The sequence below is a fragment of the Lissotriton helveticus genome, chromosome 2_1, assembly GCF_964261635.1.
Source record: "Lissotriton helveticus chromosome 2_1, aLisHel1.1, whole genome shotgun sequence".
NCBI classification, from domain to species: Eukaryota; Metazoa; Chordata; class Amphibia; order Caudata; family Salamandridae; genus Lissotriton; species Lissotriton helveticus.
In genome coordinates, this window is record NC_136059.1 from 1,003,292,246 (window position 1) to 1,003,315,167 (window position 22,922).

Here is a 22,922-nt window from a genome sequence, read left to right on the forward strand (position 1 = left end):
AACCAATAGTAGTACTGCCAAGGAGGAGAGCACAATAAGAGCATATCTGATGTGGTATGAGTAGAGAAGGCGACTGACAATGGTGACTGTAGGAATCAGTTGAGGTAAATTTGGAAAAGGTGGACATGCAGACATTGTCTGAAGGTAAGCTCAACTGGTTTCTGATGGACGTAAGAAAGGAGTTCTAGAAGCTGGTTGCAGCTCATGAATATAAATATTTTATTTCTAGTAACATGCTCAAGGCAGGAGTTTCAAAAGAATACAGTTTTTTCTTCAAAGTCTTCTCTCTTCGCCAATGATAATGATTCGGGGTGGGCGGAACTCACAGAGTTTTACTCTGTGGAATTCTGTGGAGTTGCATGAAAACACCACGAGATTCCACAGGGTTCTGCAAAAGGGCGGAAACCAGCACATTGTGCTGCTTGCACTGATTTTAATGCCCGGAGCTTGTTCCGCACTGAAATATCAGTGCAAGCAGCATGCCACAGGGCGCTGCTGCTCAAGTTGATTTTGCTGCTGTTCACGTATATTTTCTACTAGAGCTACAACTTTATCACCACAAGCTGTCGCCACAGACCGTGTAGGAAAATCTCACCTGGTACCAATCTACAGCTCAAAAATTGTGCTAGGGGACAGAAATTCTCGCTCATCAACTTACTGTTGGCGAGCTGTGCAGAAGAAAAATCTCTAATCTCTGCCAAGCGGTCAATGGTGGAGTTTGGCTTGAAGTCGGCGTTACCACAACTCCACCAACTCTGACAGAGGAGTGGAATACATTATCCATCCCTAATAATAAGGAGAGCTGTGAGGTAAGATAGGGAGGGAGCTTGAGATGGTTGGGTGAGGCATCCGATTTTTATTTGAATTCTGAAGTGAATAGGAGAGCCAGTGGAGTTCACTCGACTGGAGTCATGTTCTGATATTTGCTTTCAGAGCAAACCAGGCGGACAGTTGCAAGAAAGCCTGACTTGGATTGGAGGTACTCGGCCACAAGTGCCAGAAACGGAGTCCTTAATTATATGTTACTGTCTCTAGGAGGATGCACAACTAAAATTGGTGAAATAACCACGATCTTCCACACAGCAATCCAACTATACAAATCACCTTCTTGATAGCAGCAACTTCACCATCATATGTGCATCCTTCCCTCTAATATGAGAAATATTTGTGGCACACATTTGTGGAATAACATCCTTTTTAGTCAATATTTTCAATATGCCCTTGCAGTCTTTGTCAGGCAGATATCAAGACTCCTGAAAATGAAGAACTTTGAACATAAATATAACATTCAGATAAAGGATCATAAGTCTACAGTATCAAGACATTCCTTAATAGATGGCTACCATGTTGCACTGTTACGCGTGCAAGTATGTGATGTAATATGATCAATACCATGAAAAGGAAGCCTATCCTGCAAACTGCTGTAAAGAGTCCTGGTGGATAGAAAATCTTCAAGTACAAAGGCTATTGGTTTTAAATGATAGACAAAAATGATGATAAACATAATTAAAACACTGTGCCCTTTGCTATCAAAACCTTTTTCTTTCCAGTCAGGAGGTTGTCCTAACCTGAAAAAGAAAATCGAGGCAGTGGCATAAGTCAAGTGAAATGGCACCTCACTTTTACTTCATTGGAACTGGGTAACATAAGGTATTATTCGGCTATATCAAGTTTGATATGATTTTTGAAGATTCCTCATTATTTCTTTATTTCTTTATTAAATACAATTCATACCTCCTTAAGAAGGGACCTCTTGCCCAAAAATCTGTGAGGGACTGTTTGAGAAACTAATATATATTGGATGTAATGTTTTTGCTAATATTCTTTGAAAGTGTATTGAACATGTTGAATAAAAAGGATGTCATTCCACAAAGGTGTGCCACAAGTATTTGGCTCGCAGAGCCAATATATTTTTCAGAAATTAATACCTTGCATTTGAATACAGTGTCATATATTTTAAATTACTTTCATAGGCCTTCTGGGTCCAAAACAAAAAGTGTGTATATGAAAAACATGCATAGCAGCCCTATGACATTCCTATTTAAAATAACTTCACCTTGTGGTGTGCTTCTGAAGACTGATGCCCTGACGTACAGAAACGAAATAGTAGTCAAGATCTTAAAAAGTATAACAATGAGTAGTACAAACATAGACAGAATAAATCCCAGTTATCAGTTTACAAAAAAGAGAGGCCCTTAAATGGATTCCTAGTCTGAACGGTGTACCCTAGTAAGGCAATATTGAATCCACAGTGTAGTACATTGTCCTGTATCACACAATTTTGTATTGCTAAATGTTGCTCTAACCAGTGAGGGAGCTTAAACAAGAAAGGGCTGGGTAGGTGGTCATGGGACAGCTGCGGTTGGAGTGCAAGGTAAGATGGGTATTCTAAACATTCGGTGTCTTTTTACTGACCATTACCAGTTGCCCTGACTGGCAGGTACCAACTGAAGAAAGTCGGAAAAAGCATATCTTATAGATGTCACCTTGAGATTTGAGTCTTAAGGTAGCAGAGACCCAAATTAAAAGCAATTTAAAAAAATAGGAGAAATGGATCATAGAGCTCAAGCATAAACACCGGTAAAGGCTTGGAAGTACATTAAAAATGAGGAATTAAGCATAAAGAATGTCATAATGCTTTATGGTAAGTGTTTTCATAAACTGTGTTGAGAAGAAGCTGCTTCAAAACGGGATAATGCAGAGAAAATGAGTGTGTCCTCCAAAGATTTTATTGTTGTTTGAAAGGATACTGTCCGTGCAAAAGTGTGGTCCTGTTTCAGTGTTTTTATTATTGTTCCAAAATTACGTGGTTATGTACGTTATAGCCAACACGTGTTTCACCCTGTAAAGGCATGCAAGCCTATATCTTTCTCAAGGATATATGAAACAAAAAACCTTAAACTATTTTGTCATAAAGGTATTATTACTGCATATATTATTACAAAAATAGGGTGTTGTTACCAAGGAAAGAATCACCACGTGACTTTGTGATTCAAATGAATTTTGTATTCCACAATGAAAAAGTGATGTTGAAAAAAGAACTCCTGAAGAAGGGTAAAAAGAGAAAGAAGAATGCCTCGTGCTTAGGATAAAAGAAAAGAAAATGGTTGTTTTATAACAGGGAAGGACTACTTGTGACCTAAAGGAGCTGCCGGTGTGTGTTTTTTAATTGGCACTCGCAAAAAGTAAGTATTCTGTAAATGGATTTTAACCAGTGTTCTCTATAGTTTGAATAACAAATAAGGTATGTGTAATCACACCGTTCTTAAGTAAGGCTTTCTGAAAACTAAAAAGTGAATAACCAATGTGAGCTCACAGTTGTATGTGCCGAATTGTGAAGAGCAATTAAGTATCTGAAATGGTAGAATGCACACCATCATATGGTATTCTTCAATATAGTTTCAATTGCCAAGGCAGTAATAGGTGCATGCTATCCTGGAACGCGCTTTGTCCATGTGCGTTAATTTAGGTCCCAAAAAGCTGGAGCCTCGTCAGGCACCCCCAAACTAGGATGCACAGCTGAAGCATTTGTAAACCATCCAATAAAGTTCAAACATTTTCGTCCATTTTTAAGCACATTTGTTTCATCAGTAACAAAGTGATCGGCGCATTTGAAAATGTTTTTGTTTCCATTATCCGCTAAAGTTCGAGTGCCTGCCAGACTTTACTCATGTGAGACACAGAGGTTCAAAATGTTGTACAATCCAACATGGAGAATTGAATCCAAATGCTTTTCGTGCAAGTGCTGCCTTCCTCAGGGGTAAATAGAATGTAAAAGCAGAGTAGACCCACTTGTTATAAATGTACACTACTAAAACATTTTGGAAAACACCAACAAATGTCTCAGTATTGTGCCCCCATGTTCAATATGCAATGTTCAAACATGTGCAACCTCTATAGTACAAATAAAACTTTCTCCCAAAATGTTTTACCAAAGGGCATGACTGATGCTCAATAAATACATGCACTCCGTGCTGCTTGTGCAAAAACCGGACCCCCAAATTCATAACCATTACTCAATAAACCAGCGGCAAGGAGCGGAAACAATTAGGTTTATTGGAGTGGGAAACCTTAAGATGCAAGTGTGACTACAAAGGATACCACCCACTCCCTGACCAGACTATAGGCATCTGCATTACCAGAAAGATAAACTGACTAGTGGCTATTTTTGTAGGGATCCTAGAGTCCTGACTAATGCCCCAGACCAGTTTGGCTAATTATTGAGGGCAGAAACATGTTGGTGACTAGCAGATTGGTTCGAGCCATTGCAGTCTCCCTACCCGCCGAGCTAAGTGTTTTTAGTTCTACCTAAAGTCCTCACGAATAAAGGTGATAACCGAGGAACTTTGAGGGATTTTTAGATTTTCCGGATCCCATCCTGTCCAGTAAGATTTTTGCAAGAACTCCCTCCTACCGCCAAGTCTTCATGGAGGTCGAGTCCGCCCTCGTAGTACCACCTTACCAGGGTGGGGAGAGGTTGCCCATGATGAAGCATGACACTATTATGTGTGCGAGACAATCTTTTCCATTAAGGATGGCCTTCCCTTTTTAATTTGACCCCCACTGAATTTAGTGATAACCACTGAATTTAGTGATAATGGATAACCCCTCTGGTAATTTAGGACGCGGTAGTCTCCAAGTATCCGTGATTTTCTTTGCAAGCACCCTACTTGTATGTGATATATGATTTGTTTAATGGAGGGTTGTATAAGTGCATTGCCCTCCTCCTCCTCTCCATTTCATGATATCAGCACAAAAGCCTAGATATGCCTGGAAAGATCCTTTCCCTTACTGGCTCAACCAGAACTGCCAAATCAATCTTCACCAACTGCATGCTTGCATGAAAACCAACTTCCTTCAGCTCAATAAAGACAAAACCAAAGTCCTAATCTTCAGCATTAACCACTCCCTCTGAGACATCTCCTGGTGGCACTCTGAATTTGCCCACCCACCCCTGCGGATCATGCCAAGAACCTCAGGATCGTCCTGGACACTAACTTCTCCATGAGCAGACAGATCAACACTGTCTCTTCATTATGCTTCCACAACCTGTAAATGCTATGCAAGATTTTTAAGGTGATCCCACTGACCACCAGACAGTCACCTACGCTCTTATCACAAGTATACTTGATTACAGAAACATCCCCTACATCGGAATCCCACCCCATATCCTACGCCAACTCCAAACCACCCAGAACGCCGCCGCCGGACTCATCCTTAGCATCCCGCAAAATAACCACATCTCTCCACACCTCACAGTCTCCACTGGGTCCTAGTCCAGGAAAGATGCAAATTCAAGCTACTCACCCACGCCTACAAAGCCCTCCACAGCACCAGTCCAGCATACCTCAACCACCACCTCCACATCTATCAACCCTCCCGACACCTTCGATCTCTTTCCCAGGCAAGAGCACATGTGCCTCGCATCAAGAAGACGAGAAGTGGAGGATGCCTTTTCTTACACCTCGTAGCCAAGAACAGGGACAACCTCCAGAAACACCTCAGAACCTCCCCCATGGACTTCCAAATGAACCTCGAGACTTGCTCTCTGTGCAAAAGGAATGGCTAATCAATAGGCATTGGAGGAGCGCAAGGGGATGGGGGATTCTGACATGTGTTGCACAAGCAGCTAAAGCTGATAGCATACACCACAAGTCACTTAGGTAACTGGTGGATCCAATCATATATACAAATATATAAGTTGCTACCAAAATAGCACCTGTCTGTTGTAAAACTGGAAACATATTACATGATCTTGCTAATTTTAGTTTTCATTGAGAATTAATTTCAAAAGATAGATAACAGACAATTGGCCACAATATTGTTTTGTCATCTTTCTGTGCATGATGTGCTTTTTCATAACGTATTCTGCAAAGCTAAATCTGAATAGCAGTTGGTAAAAAATGTATTTAAGTTTTTGTGGCACCTAAAATATTTTATGGGAAAATGTTTACTTCTTTTCTGATGATCAATATTCAACTCGAGACAATATGAAATTAAAACAGTGTTAATGGTCTTACCCATATTGATGTACTATTTTTATTTTTAATGTTTCAGTACGACTACAGACGTTAATTTGAATGGTTACTTCATCCCCAAAGATACATGTGTTTTTGTCAACCAGTATCAAGTGAATCATGATCCGTAAGTACAGCCTATTCTATTTCTAAAAATACATTGAGTGAATTAAAAATACATCTTCTATGATGTGTGTGTGTGCATCGAAGAGAGTCTGGGTTAACTGTTGTCAGAATTAGTTTCAACCTATTGTGGAGGTTTTAGCAGATTCTATGCCACAGAAATAAGCTCTCCATTAAAAAAAAATGAGCAAATACATTTATAGACCAGTGCAATAAACGTACCCTTCGCAACACATACAACACATGAAATGAATGTCTAGTTGTATACCGATCACTTCAAATTTCATCAATCTGTAGATGTTTTAGTGTATCCAGTGAAGCCTTTTCCTGCTCAGTTTAGCATTTTCCTCTGGGGCTATTCAGACCTTTTCTGAATTAGTAGATGGGTCTGTAAGTGAGTCATTGATTGAGTGGGTGAGCCGTCTATAGTGCACATTGTAGAGTTGATTCAATATTTTTGTTTCGACTCATGATGGTCATGGTGCTGTATTCCACAAAACAAACACTGTAAATCGCAAAAAATAAGACTCAGTATAGAATGCTGTTGAAAAGAAAAGTTGAGTTTTAACAAAATGTCTAACCCATAATGTAATAGTTCCCAAATGAAGATGATTCTGGTGACTAGAAACATGTCTATATATAATGCTAACTCTTGTATCCTACAAAACGTTTTTTATGTTTATTGTTGTGAAGTTGAGTATTTTTTTTTGTATTTAAGGGGAATCGTGCTTGATTTTTTTGAAGTATGTGAAGAGGGTACCCTCTTTGTAGAAAGTCTTGTTAATGAAACACCATGGGTTAAACCTGATTCCTGCATGTGGTCATTGGAGATTGTGTGTTCTATTGGCAGCATCCTATTATTATATGAAATTGGGTCAACAACTTACGGAATTATTTCGTTTACCTGCACATTTTCAATAAGCTGAGTAAGTACCCCCATTTGCCTGCTTAAAATTATTTATCACACACTTGAAGGCTCTTTTGGTATTTCAATTTTGAAATTGGTCTCCAAATTCATTGTTGACTATGTCGCACAAGTAGCTGCTGGCAGAGAAAGAAGCACCCTGAACGCCTCATTAGTTTAACTAAGTCACTCATTTGATGATAAAGCTAAGACTCCATGGACTGTATTACAGAAGGTGCGTGTGGACCGTGCCACCAGATACCCAGAAGCAATTCCCATCAAGATGGTCACTGCTCCCACATGGCCAGAGCCCTACTTGCCATCTTCACCAGAGTGGGCTTTCCTAAGGAGGTGGTCTCAGACTGGGTGACTAACTTATTCCCATCAATCTGAAGGCGATGTGGTGTTACTTACAAATTCACCACCCCATATCATACCCAGACCAATGGTCAGGTTGAAAGAATCAATAAGACCCTGAAGGGCATGATTATGGGCTTTTCTGACAAGCTCAGGAGGAAATGGTATGTTCTCCTTCTATGCCTGCTATTTTCTTACAGCGAGGCACCACCGAAAGGGGTTGGTGTTAGCCCTTTTGAGTTACTGTTTGGCCATCCTGTAAGAGGACCTTTGAGTTTGGTTAGAAAGCTCGGACGAAGCCTCTCAACTAGTGCAAACAAGTTTTGCTGTATTATGTGCTAGGCCTGCAATCTTGCATGGCAGAGTACATGAAGAGAGCAAGCCACAATCTGGAGGCCAGCCAAGAGATTATTAAGCTCTGGTATGACCAGAAGGCTTCTATACCTCAGTGCCATCAAGGGCTGTCGGTGTGGTTGCTGGAGCATGTGACTCCCAGAGCCCTCTAGGACACGTGGACTGGGCCCTCCCTCATCCGGTTGAAAAAGGGTGAGGTCACTTACCCGGTGGACCCTGGCACCCCTAGAAGGTGGTGACAGCCTACCTGTCAACATGTCAAACAGTTTAGGTTGTCTGACCAGGTCAAAGCCAGCATTAAGGCTTAAGTAGCCACGATTTGGGTTTTGGGGTAATTGATCCCTCTGACAGTCCATGGGCCAATCCAGTAGGTTTTGTCTGGAGAACAGAGGTTTGAATGCAGTCACCATGACTGGCGCACACCCCATACCTAAATCTGATGAGCTCATTGACAGGCTCGGGTTGCAAAGTACCTGAGTACATTTGATTTGACCTCGGGTTACTGCCAGATTGCCCTAAGTCTAGGAGCACAAGAGAGGTAAGCGTTTTCCACTCCCGAGGGCCACTTTCAAATCAAGGTGATTCATATTGGTTTGAAGAAATTTCCAACTTTCAGTACAGCTTGTCTGGATGATATAGCAGTTATTCAGCAGTTCCACCTGATGGAAGTGCTTCAGGCCATGCAGCAGGCGGGCCTGACTATCAAGCCAAGCAAATTGCAGATAGGCATGGTTTAGTGGTGTGCCAGGGCCACCTTGTAGGTAGAGGCCATTTATGTTATGTTATGTTATGTTATGTTATTTTTGATTTGTAGCGCGCTCAATCACCTACAGGCCTCTAAGCGCTCGGGAATCGATGGTAAACAACAACTTTGACAGTACAGAGGGCATCCACTGGCCTACGTGGCTCACAGGGCTCTCCTGAACAACAGCGTTTTCAGCCCCTTTCTGAAACGTAGGAGGTTTCCTTCCTTTCGTAGTGGCTCAGGTAGTGTGTTCCATAAATGCGGAACCAGCACCGAAAAGGCTCTACCGCCCTTGGTGGCAAGTTTGTACCGAGGGCAGACTAATAGCTGAGAGTCTGAGGACCTAAGAGCTCTCTTTGGGCTATACATTACCAGGCGATCTTTGATGTACGCAGGTGCCATGCCATAGATGGCTTTATGGGCGATGCACAGATTTTTAAATTCCACTCGCTCCTTAATAGGGCAAGATGCAGTTCATCCTGGATTGGGAACCTCCTACGACCCAGACACAAGTCAGGGCCTTTATTAGCCTGACTGGGTATACTACAGGAGGTTTGTGAAAAACTATGGAGGCCATGGCGGCTCCCCTGACAGAGCGTACCTCAGAGAAGCAATCCTAAAAGTTAATTTGGACCCCAGAATGTTGGAAGGCCTTTTACACTCTAAAGAGGCTATGTGTTCAGCACCAGTCCTACTGGCCCCTGACTGCAATAAGACGTTTGTGGTACAGACAGATGCTTCAGAGCAAGGGATTGGGGCAATAGTGGTACAAGTAAATGAAGAGGGCCACGATTAACCAATTGCTTTCATTAGTAGACTACTACTCCCCAGAGAGCAAAGATGGGGTGCCATTGAGAGGGAAGCCTTTGTTGTAGTCTAGTCCCTGAAGAAGCTGCGGCCATATCTGTTTGGTACTCACTTCCATGTTCAAACAGACCACATACGTCAAGGATTTCTCATGCAAGTAAGGAAGGGGGGACACAAAATTGTTGAGGGGGTCCAACTCCTTAAATGGGATGGACTTCACAGTGAAACACAAAACTGGAGCTGCCCACACCAATGCAGATGGATTTCCCAGGCTTTTCTACTTAGATGATGAGAACTACCAGGTTGTAGGTTAGTTTCCCAACACCTTTGGTCCGGGGGTGTTTGTGTAGGAAAGTCATCCTTTTTGCCTTGACCACCCCCATTTTTTGACTGACTCTGGTGGCTACTAACTCTGATAGTGCCCTGCACTCTACTAACCAGGCCTTGGTCATTGCTGTGACCTCCAAAGGTATGTGGTAATTGGATTAATTCTAACTGGGCACACCCTACCTGGAAGTCCTTAGAATATGGTAGGGCATGTAGGTTTAAGGACCCCAGTGTACTAAATGCACTTAAGTGTACTATGTTGTGGTGTCTAGGATCATTTTAGGATTGTAACACTTTATTAAGTTGGTTCAAAATTCCCTATGCCTACTTCCATTGGCTGGCAAAGTGGCAAGAAGGTTTCGGGGGGGGAAAGGGTGCGAGGGGGAGGGAATTGGAGAGGGTGAAGGAGGAGCAAACAGAATCAAACATCTTCAATAAACAATAACAAAAGAAAGACAAACCTTGCTCATTTCACATAGAAAAATAGGTCATCACTCTTCTTTTTTATCTGACTCGTCCGTAGAGGTGGTGGTCGTAATCTGCAATATTCACAAATATATTGGGCCTGTGAGTCTTGGTATACTCCTGAAAGGTGTTTGATACATGTTCCCCATCTTTTCTTAAACTTTGGTAAGGTGTGACTGACAACCGCTGTCAATTTTTCCATTCCTAATAAGTCCCAGAGTGTGTGCAGCAAGTCTGCGTGTGTTGAAATAGTATCAGTGCCCCATTTTGATAACAGGACCTGCTTTTCCACGCAGAGTGCCAAGGTAATAGTCTTCCCTTTATTGGAATATAATGGGTACATTTGTGTGTTGGGCAGTTCTAACAGGATGTAGCTAGGAAACCGGGGTATTTCAGTGTCGAACATCTTATCGTGTCCGCCAGGACCGCCCTCAACATCTTTGCCATTGAGCCAGAAGAGCTGTGGTATAGTACCAGTTATGGGTTAGCTTTAAAAGTGTTTCTTTGCCTGAGGCGCTGGTAGCGGAGCTGCATGCACGTTGTAGGATGTCTTTCCATTCCTTGTCGGTAAATCTGCGCTCGCATTCTAGCTCCCACCTCTTCCTAGCCTTTGTTTGTAAAGGGGTGGTCTCGGTGTTTAGAAAGGAATATTTGTCGTACAAGATGTGGGAGGCCGTCCTTTCTGGACAAAACCCAGCGTTCAAACAGGGTCAAATGTCTGCTAGAATGAGGCCTAATATCAGGAAGTGTCACCCAGTGTCAGATTGCTAGATAATGCCAATATTCTGAGTCTGGGAGCCCAAAATCTTGACAGACCGCTTTAAAGTCCAACAGGCCTCTCACGTCAAGCAAGTCTCTGATTCTCTTGCAGTTGGCCTCCTGCCATCGTATGAAAGCTTTCTCCTGTGTGCTCAATTAACAGTAGAGGGTCCCTGAATTCTAAAGATACCAGGAGAGGGAGGCAGGGAACAAACTAGCACAAGTACAAATACCTCTCGTAGGTAACACAATAATACATAGGTAATATATCCTTCATTTAATGAACATCAACATTTTCCCAAAACAAAAATTATTTTATAAACATTATTTTCTTTTATTATATTACAAGAAAAGTACATTCATTGTACAATGGTGTCATCCAATTGTTCATTCTATATATACAATTCATCAATATACATATTTCATATATACAGTGAGCCCCAAAACAAGAATGTATCCATAAATTTCATTCATCCTTCTAATAGCACCACAAATAGAACCTCACAAGGAATACCGGGATTGGTGACTAGACATTCGTCCCGCCAGTGATTTATTAAGGGTAAGCAGGATTTCACTGTTGTTAGCCTGAGAAGGAGGCATATTTTCCATATTTGTCACTCTATACCCTATAGTGCTCACATTACCCTCTATTCACTAGAGTTTTACGGTTTCCAATTGCGTATATTTAGGCTGCTAAGATCTGAAGCCTTTGATTGTTTCCTTGTGTGAGACCCTGACCCTGGGTCTACATGATAGGACGCACCTAGAGTTTAGCCATGTTTAGATTCAGATTTCTCTCTCCTGACAGATTTTTCTGTATATTGGATTAGCTCTGAAAGTTTTTCTTCTGTTCACAGACCAGGCTATCCATTGATGTAAGTGACTTTAGTGCACTCTGTATGGCCTACTAGAGATTCTATTCCTGAAAGGCACCTTGCCCTGTATCTCTGGAATAAATGCAGAGTATTTGGTATGTTTTTATCCACACCTTTTATGTATACTTTGGTCTGACACTGGGTATTCACATGAGCTTCTACTTTTCACGGGGTTTAGGTATTGCTTATCTTTTCTATAGGGCTTTCTGATTTTATTCCCTTGACATGCATCTTAGATTCGACTTTCTAAGCACTTTTTATTCTGGATTCACCCTGTACACTGGTGTTGGGTCTTTCCACAGCCAAAAACTATAGTTCTGAACGTTTTATAATAACATATGTTATCATACATACTATGTTTCATTGTCCCCTAGAGATGATATTCTCATTTTGATGGAAATTCAAGATTGAGCCCCCTGTTTTACTGCATTATATTGATTGATTTATAACCATTAAGGAAAGTTTTGCTTATAAAGAATTGTATGTACTGCGCCCTGACGAAGGAACTGTGGACACGGGTCCTTCTCCGAAAAGCGCGTCGGTGCCTTCTTTTGTTGTTGTTTGTGTAAATATTTGGATTACTATTATTTTGTTGCCTTGCAAAGTTTGCCTTGTTGTAGTTTAGTTGTGTATGGTATGTTTGCTGCTTGTGAGGATGTGTGGTGCTATTAGAAGGATGAATGATATTTATGGATAAATTCTTGTTTTGGGGCTAACTGTATATATGAAATATGTATAATGTTGATGTTCATTAAATGAAGGATATATTACCTATGTATTACTGTGTTACCGAGGAGAGGTATTTGTACTTGTGCTAGCTTTCTCCTGTTTGGCCTTCGAAAAGTCTGGGTTACCTATGATTGGCGTGAGTGGGGATATCTGTGTAGAGAGCTGCTTATAGGAGTACAACTCATCCCAAAACCATATTGTAGCTCTAACCACAGGTGAGATGTAGATGCCCGGCGGACGGTGCTTGTGCAGGAGCCATATCATTTTCCAGATGTGGATCCCATCCACCGCCTGGTCTAGGAAATACCAGTGCTTCTTAGTCAGTGGGCGCTGCCACTCCACCATGTCAAAACCAAAGGGGATGATGGCAGGAGTGTTGAACATTGCAAGCACTCACCCCCAGTCAACTGATCTGGGTTTAATCCACCATCCTTCTTTAGCTCACTCCGCCACCCCAGTTTAGACATATGCAAATCAGTCTGACCCCATGCCTCATGGGAACAGGTCAGCCCAAAATGCCAAGCCATGTCTTCCCTGGACCGGAAACAAGCATCCTGGGACCGGTTTCTGGCTAATCAGCCGTCATCAGCCAGGCTAGCTTGAATCCAGTGGCAAAGTGAGCAAATGCACTGTCTCACTGCTCACAAGATTAGCCAATGGATACGATCAAAGGCCTTTTCAGCATCAATTGATAGAAATGAAGTTGGTTTTTGGGAAGGCCGGGTTTTATCCAGCAAATGGAAAAGTCACTTGGTGTTGTCCCTGCACGTGCGGCTAGGTATATAGCCAAACTTTTCAGGCTCGACAGCCCCGGCACATATCTACCCAGTTGGCATGCCAATATCACTGTGAATATCTTGCCATCCACATTTAGAAGTGATATGGGGCGGTAGGAAGCACAGTGTTGAGGGTCCTTCCCGGTCTTCGGAAAAACGGTTATTATCGCCGTGCGCATTGATTCCGTAAGCACCCCAGTCTCACTAATGTGTTGTACAGCTGGGCGAGCACCGGGGACAGCAGTGATGCATACTGTTTATAAAAGGCAGCTGTGAATCCATCCTGCTTTGGCTCTTCTAGCTGGAGTCTCCCTATCGCATACAACACCTCCCGCTCTGTTATGTCTTTCTCCAACGGTGTTGTGGAGGGGTCCTGCAATGTTGTTATGGGGGCGTGTGCAATGTAAGGAATTCAATCTTCTGGGGATTTCCCATCGGCTCCATATAATTGTGCATAAAAACGACTAAACTCCTCGTCTCTAGTGATGTGTTTCTGGTCTCTGTCTATCTGTCTATTAGATCCTAGACATGCCTAGAGTAAACCTGTGTTCGCAATCTGTGTGCCAGCAACTTCCCTGCCTTTTCCCCCCACATAATATTTCTGTCGCGTTCATAACAAGGCATACTTTGCAGTATCCATGTCAAGTGCTCTAAGCTGTTTTCACACTACGTTCATTTGACTTCTAGTTTTATGTGAGCCTGTGCGTTGGTGAGCCCCCTTCAACTCTTTCACTGTGCCTTCTAGGCTGGCACGTTTTATTGCACGTGCCTTGTTGAGTCTAGCTGCTATCGCTATATACGTGCTCCTAATTACTGCCTTTAGAGTCTCCCAGAGCATTGCTATTGTTGTGTGTGGAGTATTGTTAATTGCTAGGTCGTCTACTATGGCTTTCCCCACCTCCTTGATCGCTGCATCATACAATAGCAATTTAGAATTGAGACGCCACGATTGACAACCCCGTGTGTGGTCGGGGGCTGTAGGTCCAGCTGAATGGGGGCATGATCCAACAGGGACGCCACATCGATAGTGGCCTGTGTTATTCTTGGATGAAGTGGGGTGAAAATGAAGAGGTAGCCCATTCTAGCATAGGATTGGTGTGCAGCTGAAAAAAAGGAGTAGGACCGTGTAGTCGGGTGAACTGACCGCCATATATCTGTAAACCCCACCTCTGCTAGCCAACATGTTCCCTGTGGGGTAAACATCCTTGTATTCCCTGGTCGAACGGGACATCTATCTATAGAGGCATCTGGTACCAGGTTAAAATCACCCCCTATCACTAGGTTGGAGTCAGGCAATGTAAGTACAGCGCCAATTGCCTGGCATATAAATGACTTCTGGTGATCATTAGGGACATAGATCAAGGCTATTTTAAATGTGTGGTTGGAGAGGGACACACATAGGGCTATCAATTGTCCTGCAATCTCAGATTGCACGCTAATGATTTCCTTGAAAAGTGTGGCCACTAGGATTGCGCCCCCCTCTTTTTCCTCCTGGCCGGAAGACCAGAATTGGCGATCAAACCATCTAAAGTGCATTCTGCTCCAATCCTTTTTCAGGAGATGAGTCATATGTCACATTGGGCTGCTCTAAGCTGGATTAGAAGTGCTATTCTTTTGATTGGCGAGTTTAGGCCCCTCACATTGAAGCTAACTATGCGCACCATGTCCCTGGGAGAGTGACATAGCTGTCTGAGTCCTGTGCGCAGCGGCCTAGAGCCCCATACCCTAAAATATTAGTGGAGGTGTCAGTGTGGCTAGGCGCTGAGTATGATTACATTTTGCTAACGTACGAATATTAACAAATGATAAAACAGTGGCACCAACAGGTGCAAAACGTGCAATTTTGTAGTGAGGGTCCATGTCATTTGTCGTCTGCATCAGTGTTTTAGGGAAGAGTGAGGAGGTCCGCAGCCCCCACCACTACCAGCTAATGTTGGCTGAGGTATGGCACGTCCTAAGGGGAACCGGTTTGTCCCAAAGCACCGTCAGTCAGCCTCTCTTTACAGGGATCGGTGTTGCTCCGTGAGTAGTTGTAGCAGGACCGAACATTCTTTGATGCTTTCAGTCTTTGTTGGCTTGCTTACCTGTTATTGCAAATGATTTCTTGAGTGCCGACTGCGACGTGATTCTCAGGAAAACGATACAAAAGGGGATGATGGACGGAGCGTTAGAGCAAATCAAAAACTCACCCCAGGTCAACTGATCTGGGTTTAATCCATCACCATTCTTTAGCTCACTCAGCCACCCCAGTTCAGACATGGCCATATGCAAATCAGTCTGACCCTGTGCCTCATGGGAACAGTCCAGCCCGAATTGCCAAGCCATGTCTTTCCTGAACCGGAAACAAGCATCCTGGGACCAGTTTCGGATTCATAATCCTCATCAGCGAGGCTATCTTGAATCCAGTGGCCAAGTGAGCAAGGGACTCACGTCTGAGCATACCCTGCCAACTTAGGGAGAACAAAGCGATACAAAAGGGGATGATGGACGGAGCGTTAGAGCAAATCAAACACTCACCCCCAGTCAACTGAAAAGGGTTTAATCCATCACCATTCTTTAGCTCACTCAGCCACCCCAGTTCAGACATGGCCATATGCAAATCAGTCTGACCCTGTGCCTCATGGGAACAGTCCAGCCCGAACTGCCAAGCCATGTCTTCCCTGGACAGGAAACAAGCATCCTGGGACCGGTTTAGGATTAATAATCCTCATCAGCCAGGGTATCTTGAATCCATTGGCCAAGTGAGCAAGGGACTAACGTCTGAGCATACCCTGCCAACTTAGGGCGAACAAAGCGATACAAAAGGGGATGATGGACGGAGCGTTAGAGCAAATCAAATACTCAACTCCAGTCAACTGATCTGGGTTTAATCCATCACCATTCTTTAGCTCACTCAGCCACCCCAGTTCAGACAGGGCCATATGCAAATCAGTCTGACCCTGTGCCTCATGGGAACAGTCCAGCCCGAACTGCCAAGCCATGTCTTCCCTGGACCGGAAACAAGCATCCTGGGACTGGTTTCGGATTCATAATCCTCATCAGCCAGGCTATCTTGAATCCAGTGGCCAAGTGAGCAAGGGACTCACGTCTGAGCATACCCTGCTAACTTAGGGCGAACAAAGCGATACAAAAGGGGATGATGGACGGAGCGTTAGAGCAAATCAAACACTCACCCCCAGTCAACTGATCTGGGTTTAATCCATCACCATTCTTTAGCTCACTCAGCCACCCCAGTTCAGACATGGCCATATACAAATCAGTCTGACCCTGTGCCTCATGGGAACAGTCCAGCCCAAACTGCCAAGCCATGTCTTCCCTGCACCGGAAACAAGCATCCTGGGACCGGTTTCGGATTCATAATCCTCATCAGCCAGGCTATCTTGAATCCAGTGGCCAAGTGAGCAAGGGACTCACGTCTGAGCATACCCTGCCAACTTAGGGCGAACAAAGCGATACAAAAGGGGATGATGGACGGAGCGTTAGAGCAAATCAAATACTCACCCCCAGTCAACTGATCTGGGTTTAATCCATCACCATTCTTTAGCTCACTCAGCCACCCCAGTTCAGACAGGGCCATATGCAAATCAGTCTGACCCTGTGCCTCATGGGAACAGTCCAGCCCGAACTGCCAAGCCATGTCTTCCCTGGATCGGAAACAAGCATCCTGGGACTGGTTTCGGATTCATAATCCTCATCAGCCAGGCTATCTTGAATCCAGTGGCCAAGTGAGCAAGGGACTCACGTCTGAGCATACCCTGCCAACTTAGGGCGAACAAAGCGATACAAAAGGGGATGATGGACGGAGCGTTAGAGCAAATCAAACACTCACCCCCAGTCAACTGATCTGGGTTTAATCCATCACCATTCTTTAGCTCACTCAGCCACCCCAGTTCAGACATGGCCATATGCAAATCAGTCTGACCCTGTGCCTCATGGGAACAGTCCAGCCCGAACTGTCAAGCCACGTCTTCCCTGGACCGGAAACAAGCATCATGGGACCGGTTTCGGATTCATAATCCTCATCAGCCAGGCTATCTTGAATCCAGTGGCCAAGTGAGCAAGGGACTCACGTCTGAGCATACCCTGCCAACTTAGGGCGAACAAAGCGATACAAAAGGGGATGATGGACGGAGCGTTAGAGCAAATCAAACACTCACCCCCAGTCAACTGATCTGGGTTTAATCCATCACCATTCTTTAGCTCACTCAGCCACCCCAGTTCAGACATGGCCATATACAAATCAGTCTGACCCTGTGCCTCATGGGAACAGTCCAGCCCAAACTGCCAAGCCATGACTTCCCTGGACCGGTAACAAGCATCCTGGGACCGGTTTCGGATTCATAATCCTCATCAGCCAGGCTATCTTGAATCCATTGGCCAAGTGAGCAAGGGACTCACGTCTGAGCATACCCTGCCAACTTAGGGCGAACAAAGCGATACAAAAGGGGATGATGGACGGAGCGTTAGAGCAAATCAAACAGTCAACTGATCTGGGTTTAATCCATCACCATTCTTTAGCTCACTCAGCCACCTCAGTTCAGACACGGCCATATGCAAATCAGTCTGACCCTGTGCCTCATGGGAACAGTACAGCCCGAACTGCCAAGCCATTCTTCCCTGGACCGGAAACAAGCATCATGGGACCGGTTTCGGATTCATAATCCTCATCAGCCAGGCTATCTTGAATCCAGTGGCCAAGTGAGCAAGGGACACAGGTCTGAGCATACCCTGCCATCTTAGGGCAAACAAAGCGATACAAAAGGGGATGATGGACGGAGCGTTAGAGCAAATCAAACACTCACCCCCAGTCAACTGATCTGGGTTTAATCCATCACCATTCTTTAGCTCACTCAGCCACTCCAGTTCAGACATGGCAGTCCCTTGCTCACTTTGCCACTGGATTCAAGCAAGCCGGGCTGAAGACGGCTGGAATGCCAGAAACCGGTCCTCGGAAGCTTGTTTCCGGTCCATGGAAGACATGGCTTGGCAGTTCGGGCTGGACTGTTCCCATGAGGCACAGGGTCAGACTGATTTGCATATAGCCATGTCTGAACTGGGGTGGCAGAGTGGGCTAAAGAATGGTGATGGATTAAACCCAGATCGATTGACTGGGTGTGAGGGTTTGATTGATTCAGATGCTCCGTCCATCACCACCCCCCTTTTTTACCGCTTTTGGCCACCATAAATGTGGCAGGGTATGCTCAGACGTGAGTCCCTTGCTCACTTTGCCACTGGATTCAAGCAAGCCGGGCTGAAGATGGCTGGAATGCCAGAAAACGGTCCTCGGAAGCTTGTTTCCGGTCCAGGGAAGACATGGCTTGGCAGTTCGGGCTGGACTGTTCCCATGAGGCACAGGGTCAGACTGATTTGCATATAGCCATGTCTGAACTGGGGTGGCAGAGTGAGCTAAAGAACGGTGATGGATTAAACCCAGATCGATTGACTGGGTGTGAGTGTTTGATTGATTCAGATGCTCCGTCCATCACCACCCCCCTTTTTGTACCGTGATTCTCAGGAAGGCAGCTGCGAGATTGTCTGCTGAGTCGAAGACTCCTAATCGAGCTCTAGGCCCAGAATCTCTGCTGCCTCCTGGGGTGTGCGCACTGCCTGGGTATCGCCCAGCCATGCAAAGACCAAGCAGAATGAATGACCCCATTTACACCGTACTCCTTTGTCTCTCAAAAACAATACAGCCATTTGGTGGGGGGAGAGTGTGTAATCAGGCGAAGCGAGGGAGAGGAAGAGAGCCCCCACTTTGAAAATTCTCCAGCTGTTTGGGAGCCCCCGATTTGATTTAGAGGGGGGCTGGAAGGGGAGTGTAGTGACTTGATAGCCACACCTTTTGTTTGGGTTACACAGATGCACACACACATCAAGGGGAGATTTTCTCTATTTTCATTTTTGGATAACAATGCATTCTGGGTCAAAGATATGCCACACTTCACAGGAAGTGGTCATAGCAGAGGGAGGTACCTTTACCTGCCTGCCGGCCGGCCCCTGGACTACACCACAGAAGGCTTGCACTCAAAAGGGCTGCTCCTGCTGCCCTCGCAAGGCTCCACAAAGAAATGAAAAGTCCTGACTTAAAGGAAAGGGAGTGGACTCCTGATCAGCAGCAGGAAAAACAGAGCTGGAATAAGCCATCTGCAAGCCCAAAGAGAGGATCACCCCAACTGGATTCTTCCGGGTCTGTGAAGGTGCATTGTGGGGAATTGGGTCCTAGTCCCCAAGAGGTGATCCAGAATCTCTGAACCCTTGGACTGACTGAGCTAGTGGACACCTATTTTCCCCAAAGGAACCAAGAAACCTCAAGATTTCAAAGTTTAGAAACTCTCTGCAAAGTTTTGCAGAAAAGCTATGGGAGGAGATTGGCTCAGTGTCGAGAGTCAAGATGCCATTCTGGATTCACAAATCGGCCTGACTGCGCTGGTTTGTCTCGCTGACAGCTCCAGAGCTCCTCGCCATCGAGGACAAAGACTTTCAGAAACTCACCGAGGCATCATGCTGCAGTAGGCCGCCATCGTCAAATCTAACTTTTGATCAAAGAAGCCTGAGGATCCACTAATCAGCCTGTTGCCGAGAGAAACGCTCTAAGAAAAAGATTAAGCCGAAGGTAAACTTTTGATGTGGACCTAGCACTCAGCCTATCCAACCTGTGGTCCATTGCCGTTGGCATAAAACCTTTACTTTTCCCCGATGCAGCCTGACCAGATAGCTGTGAGTGGCGCTTTAAGCTTTTTGGCTCTAGAATGAGCAATCTTTGATTTAGCCTTCAAAAATTCATATCTCCGGTTTACTACATTGGATTTTACTTATTTACATTTCTGGTGCCATTAAATGCTGTACACATACCTCTCTCCTAAGTTAAGCCTAACTGCCCATTTGCCAAGCTACCAAGGGTTGAGCAAGAATTCATTTTTAGTGACTTGACTGGACCTATTAGTGATTGCGATATTATTACTAGCTGAAGGTGAATACCACCACATATTAATAATCCATTATCCTACAGGTGCTATATGCAAAACATGTGCTGGCCTGAAATGTATTAGTGAAACTCTTGTTTGCTTTAAATTTTAGAATAAATATTCCATTCAACCAAACAGATTGTTGGTGATCACTTGAACATCAACAATTAATACTCCAAAATACAATGCCATATAAGCTTCAATAAAATGAATGCTGTACTAGAACTGTAGTTTATCTGGTTCATTTTCGTTGATGTCACAGACACCTCTTGTCACAAATAAAACATTTTATCTGTGTCCACGTGGCACTAGTCTTTGTGTTAATTAATTATCAAATTGACATCTGTTTCTGAAGTATAGGAGAAGTGTATCAATTTGTTGTTCGTTAAGCTTCTTCTTCATGTGACTAGACCAATATAACATAAGGGACTGGTTCCCCAAGCCTGATAATCTATATAGCCTACATGATAGAAGACTGAATATGCATCATATGACAAGCTGCAAAGAGGATGCACAAAGCACGTGAATGCCTCGAAAAGGTGCATGGGGAAACAGCCTTTACTACGCAGTATCATTGCAATGCAGGCAATATAATCAATGAATGGGCCGTGTGGTAACAATGTGTGTGTTGTCTTGCCAGCCTTGTAAAGGCATGCATGGTTGTGTCATACATCCAGATGCATGCCTCATTTATAACCAAGAACCCGTTTACTTTGTACTAACAGCAGAAATCTTTTCAGCGCATATTCGTTCATTCAATTATAGATGTATACACATTTTTAGCACAATATATGTAACTCTATATGTGTAATGCAACTTTATTGAACATAGTAAACGTTTTTTGCTGTCCACATTTCTGCTATTTTTTTGTTCGTTCTCCAGATCACTATGGAAGAATCCGGACTCCTTTCTGCCAGAACGCTTCCTCGATAAAAATGGGCAACTCAATCGTATCCTTCAGGAAAGTGTTCTAATGTTTGGATTGGGAGTGCGAATGTGCCTAGGAGAGGATGTCGCTCGTAATGAAATATTCCTCATGCTCACCACTGTTCTGCAACGGCTGAAGTTAGAACCTCATCCACAAGAGAAGTTGGACCTCACGCCAGTTTATGGCTTGTCAATGAAACCGAAGACATATCAAATTAAAACTGTACTGCGCAGATAATTATTTCCCGCTGTATTCTGTTAATTTGATTTCAAAAGAGAAATTGTTTGCCTTTCTTTAAAGTTCACTCACTCTTTGTATATTAATGCACCTTCCATAATATTTTAGCATCAATAGAGTGGGCACTGTTCTTGTTTTGACTTGATAGAAATCACTGCAAAAATTCTTATCCAGCAGGTTCCTTAAACGTATATGAGCTATTGTACGATGCTATATTTTTACTTTGTTTACATTTGTTAAAGTTATCCTGTCCTATTGTTACTGAAAGGTTTTAAAGTTAAGTAAGGTTTATGAACACCAGGCTGTGATATCGTTCAAAAATGAAGTGCCTTCATGCTGTTGAATTGTTGTGGGGTCCCTTCTACATGCAACTGAGGAGTGCCATAACTTAGTTATTTAGATATTTGTAAATTTGACTACTCGTTTGTTGTTGATAGAAGAAGTCACAGTTTGGCACAGATTCCAGTGAAATAACAAAAGCCAATACAGACTTCGTCATGAGATCTCATACTGCATTGCTAAAGATTTGCACTGGATGTTCTAACAAAATGGCTGGAATTGATTTGTGTTCAGTTCTGAACTAAAATGACAGGTGTTGATCTAAAATAATGCCAACCATCACATATTTGCCCCCAAAGGAAGCCTAGGTGACTAACCCCTACGTCGGTCTGTGTCACTTGATTGGATCAACCTTTCGTTACAAATATCTGATTAATAAATTCTCAATGTCTTCACTCACAGAACTGTCTTTTATTGTTTGTTTTTTAAGGCCGTACTGATTGTTTAGCTTAGCATAAGTGCATTAGCATACATGTCTGGCATAGATATTTGATACTTTGATTATTGTTTTGGGTGGTCATGCTTTTGTTAATCACAAGACCACTATTAGTTTAAAGCTCAAAGCAGATCTATGAAAAACCAAAGGTGAAGAATGAAAGAAATCAACTTTGCTAGCTTTTTTTTTATTGCAATTTAGAGGACTATTCTTTTAGTGTGTATAGTTATTTCATGGCTATATCCGTAAAAAAATCCATTAAGGCAGAATGCTCTATAACTGTGGACCTGTTTCAGAAATCATTTTGTACTCCAACTAAGCCTTCAGGCTTCAAAGTTACCATTTTGTGAATTTAAAATTGACAGTAGGGATTGGAGGAATGTTACATTTGTAAGGTGAATGTAGGGTAGAACATTCATTTCCCTTCATCATGCGATATAAGTCAGGTTTTATCCTTCTTTGCGACTGGTATGTTTTGCTCTGTAGGAAATCCACATCACAAGTCACCTGACCTTTAGGTTTCTACCTCGCAGAAACCTTGGGTTCCTTCCAAAGTCGAGTTCCTTTCATCATGTCCCCTAAAACATAATTAAAGCCTGGGGACAACTCCTCTTTCATCATGGCATACAGGCTTTTTTGCCAGGCCAAAAGTGTAGAAACTGCCCTTTGGCTCTCCTTGGTAAAATATGTGTGTGAGGAGAGGGGTAGTTACGAGCTATTGGTCCAAGCTTGTGGAGGTCATTTGTGAGTGTGCACATAGCCAAACTATTGTGGAGTGT

The 22,922-nt window shown here is 43.6% G+C and overlaps 1 protein-coding gene across 5 annotated transcripts in view; it reads left to right on the forward strand.

The window, feature by feature from the left end:
* LOC144818399 (cytochrome P450 1A4-like) overlaps positions 1-22,108 on the forward strand; it is a 167,093-nt gene extending 144,985 nt beyond the window's left edge. For all 5 annotated transcript variants that reach the window (XM_078675768.1, XM_078675771.1, XM_078675770.1 and 2 more), the window contains 2 exons: positions 6,058-6,144; positions 21,086-22,108. In XM_078675768.1, the coding sequence (XP_078531894.1) occupies positions 6,058-6,144; positions 21,086-21,368 (370 nt within the window). In that variant the 3' untranslated portion in view covers positions 21,369-22,108. The remainder of the gene's footprint in view (positions 1-6,057; positions 6,145-21,085) is intronic.
* The last annotated feature ends 814 nt before the right edge of the window (positions 22,109-22,922 follow it).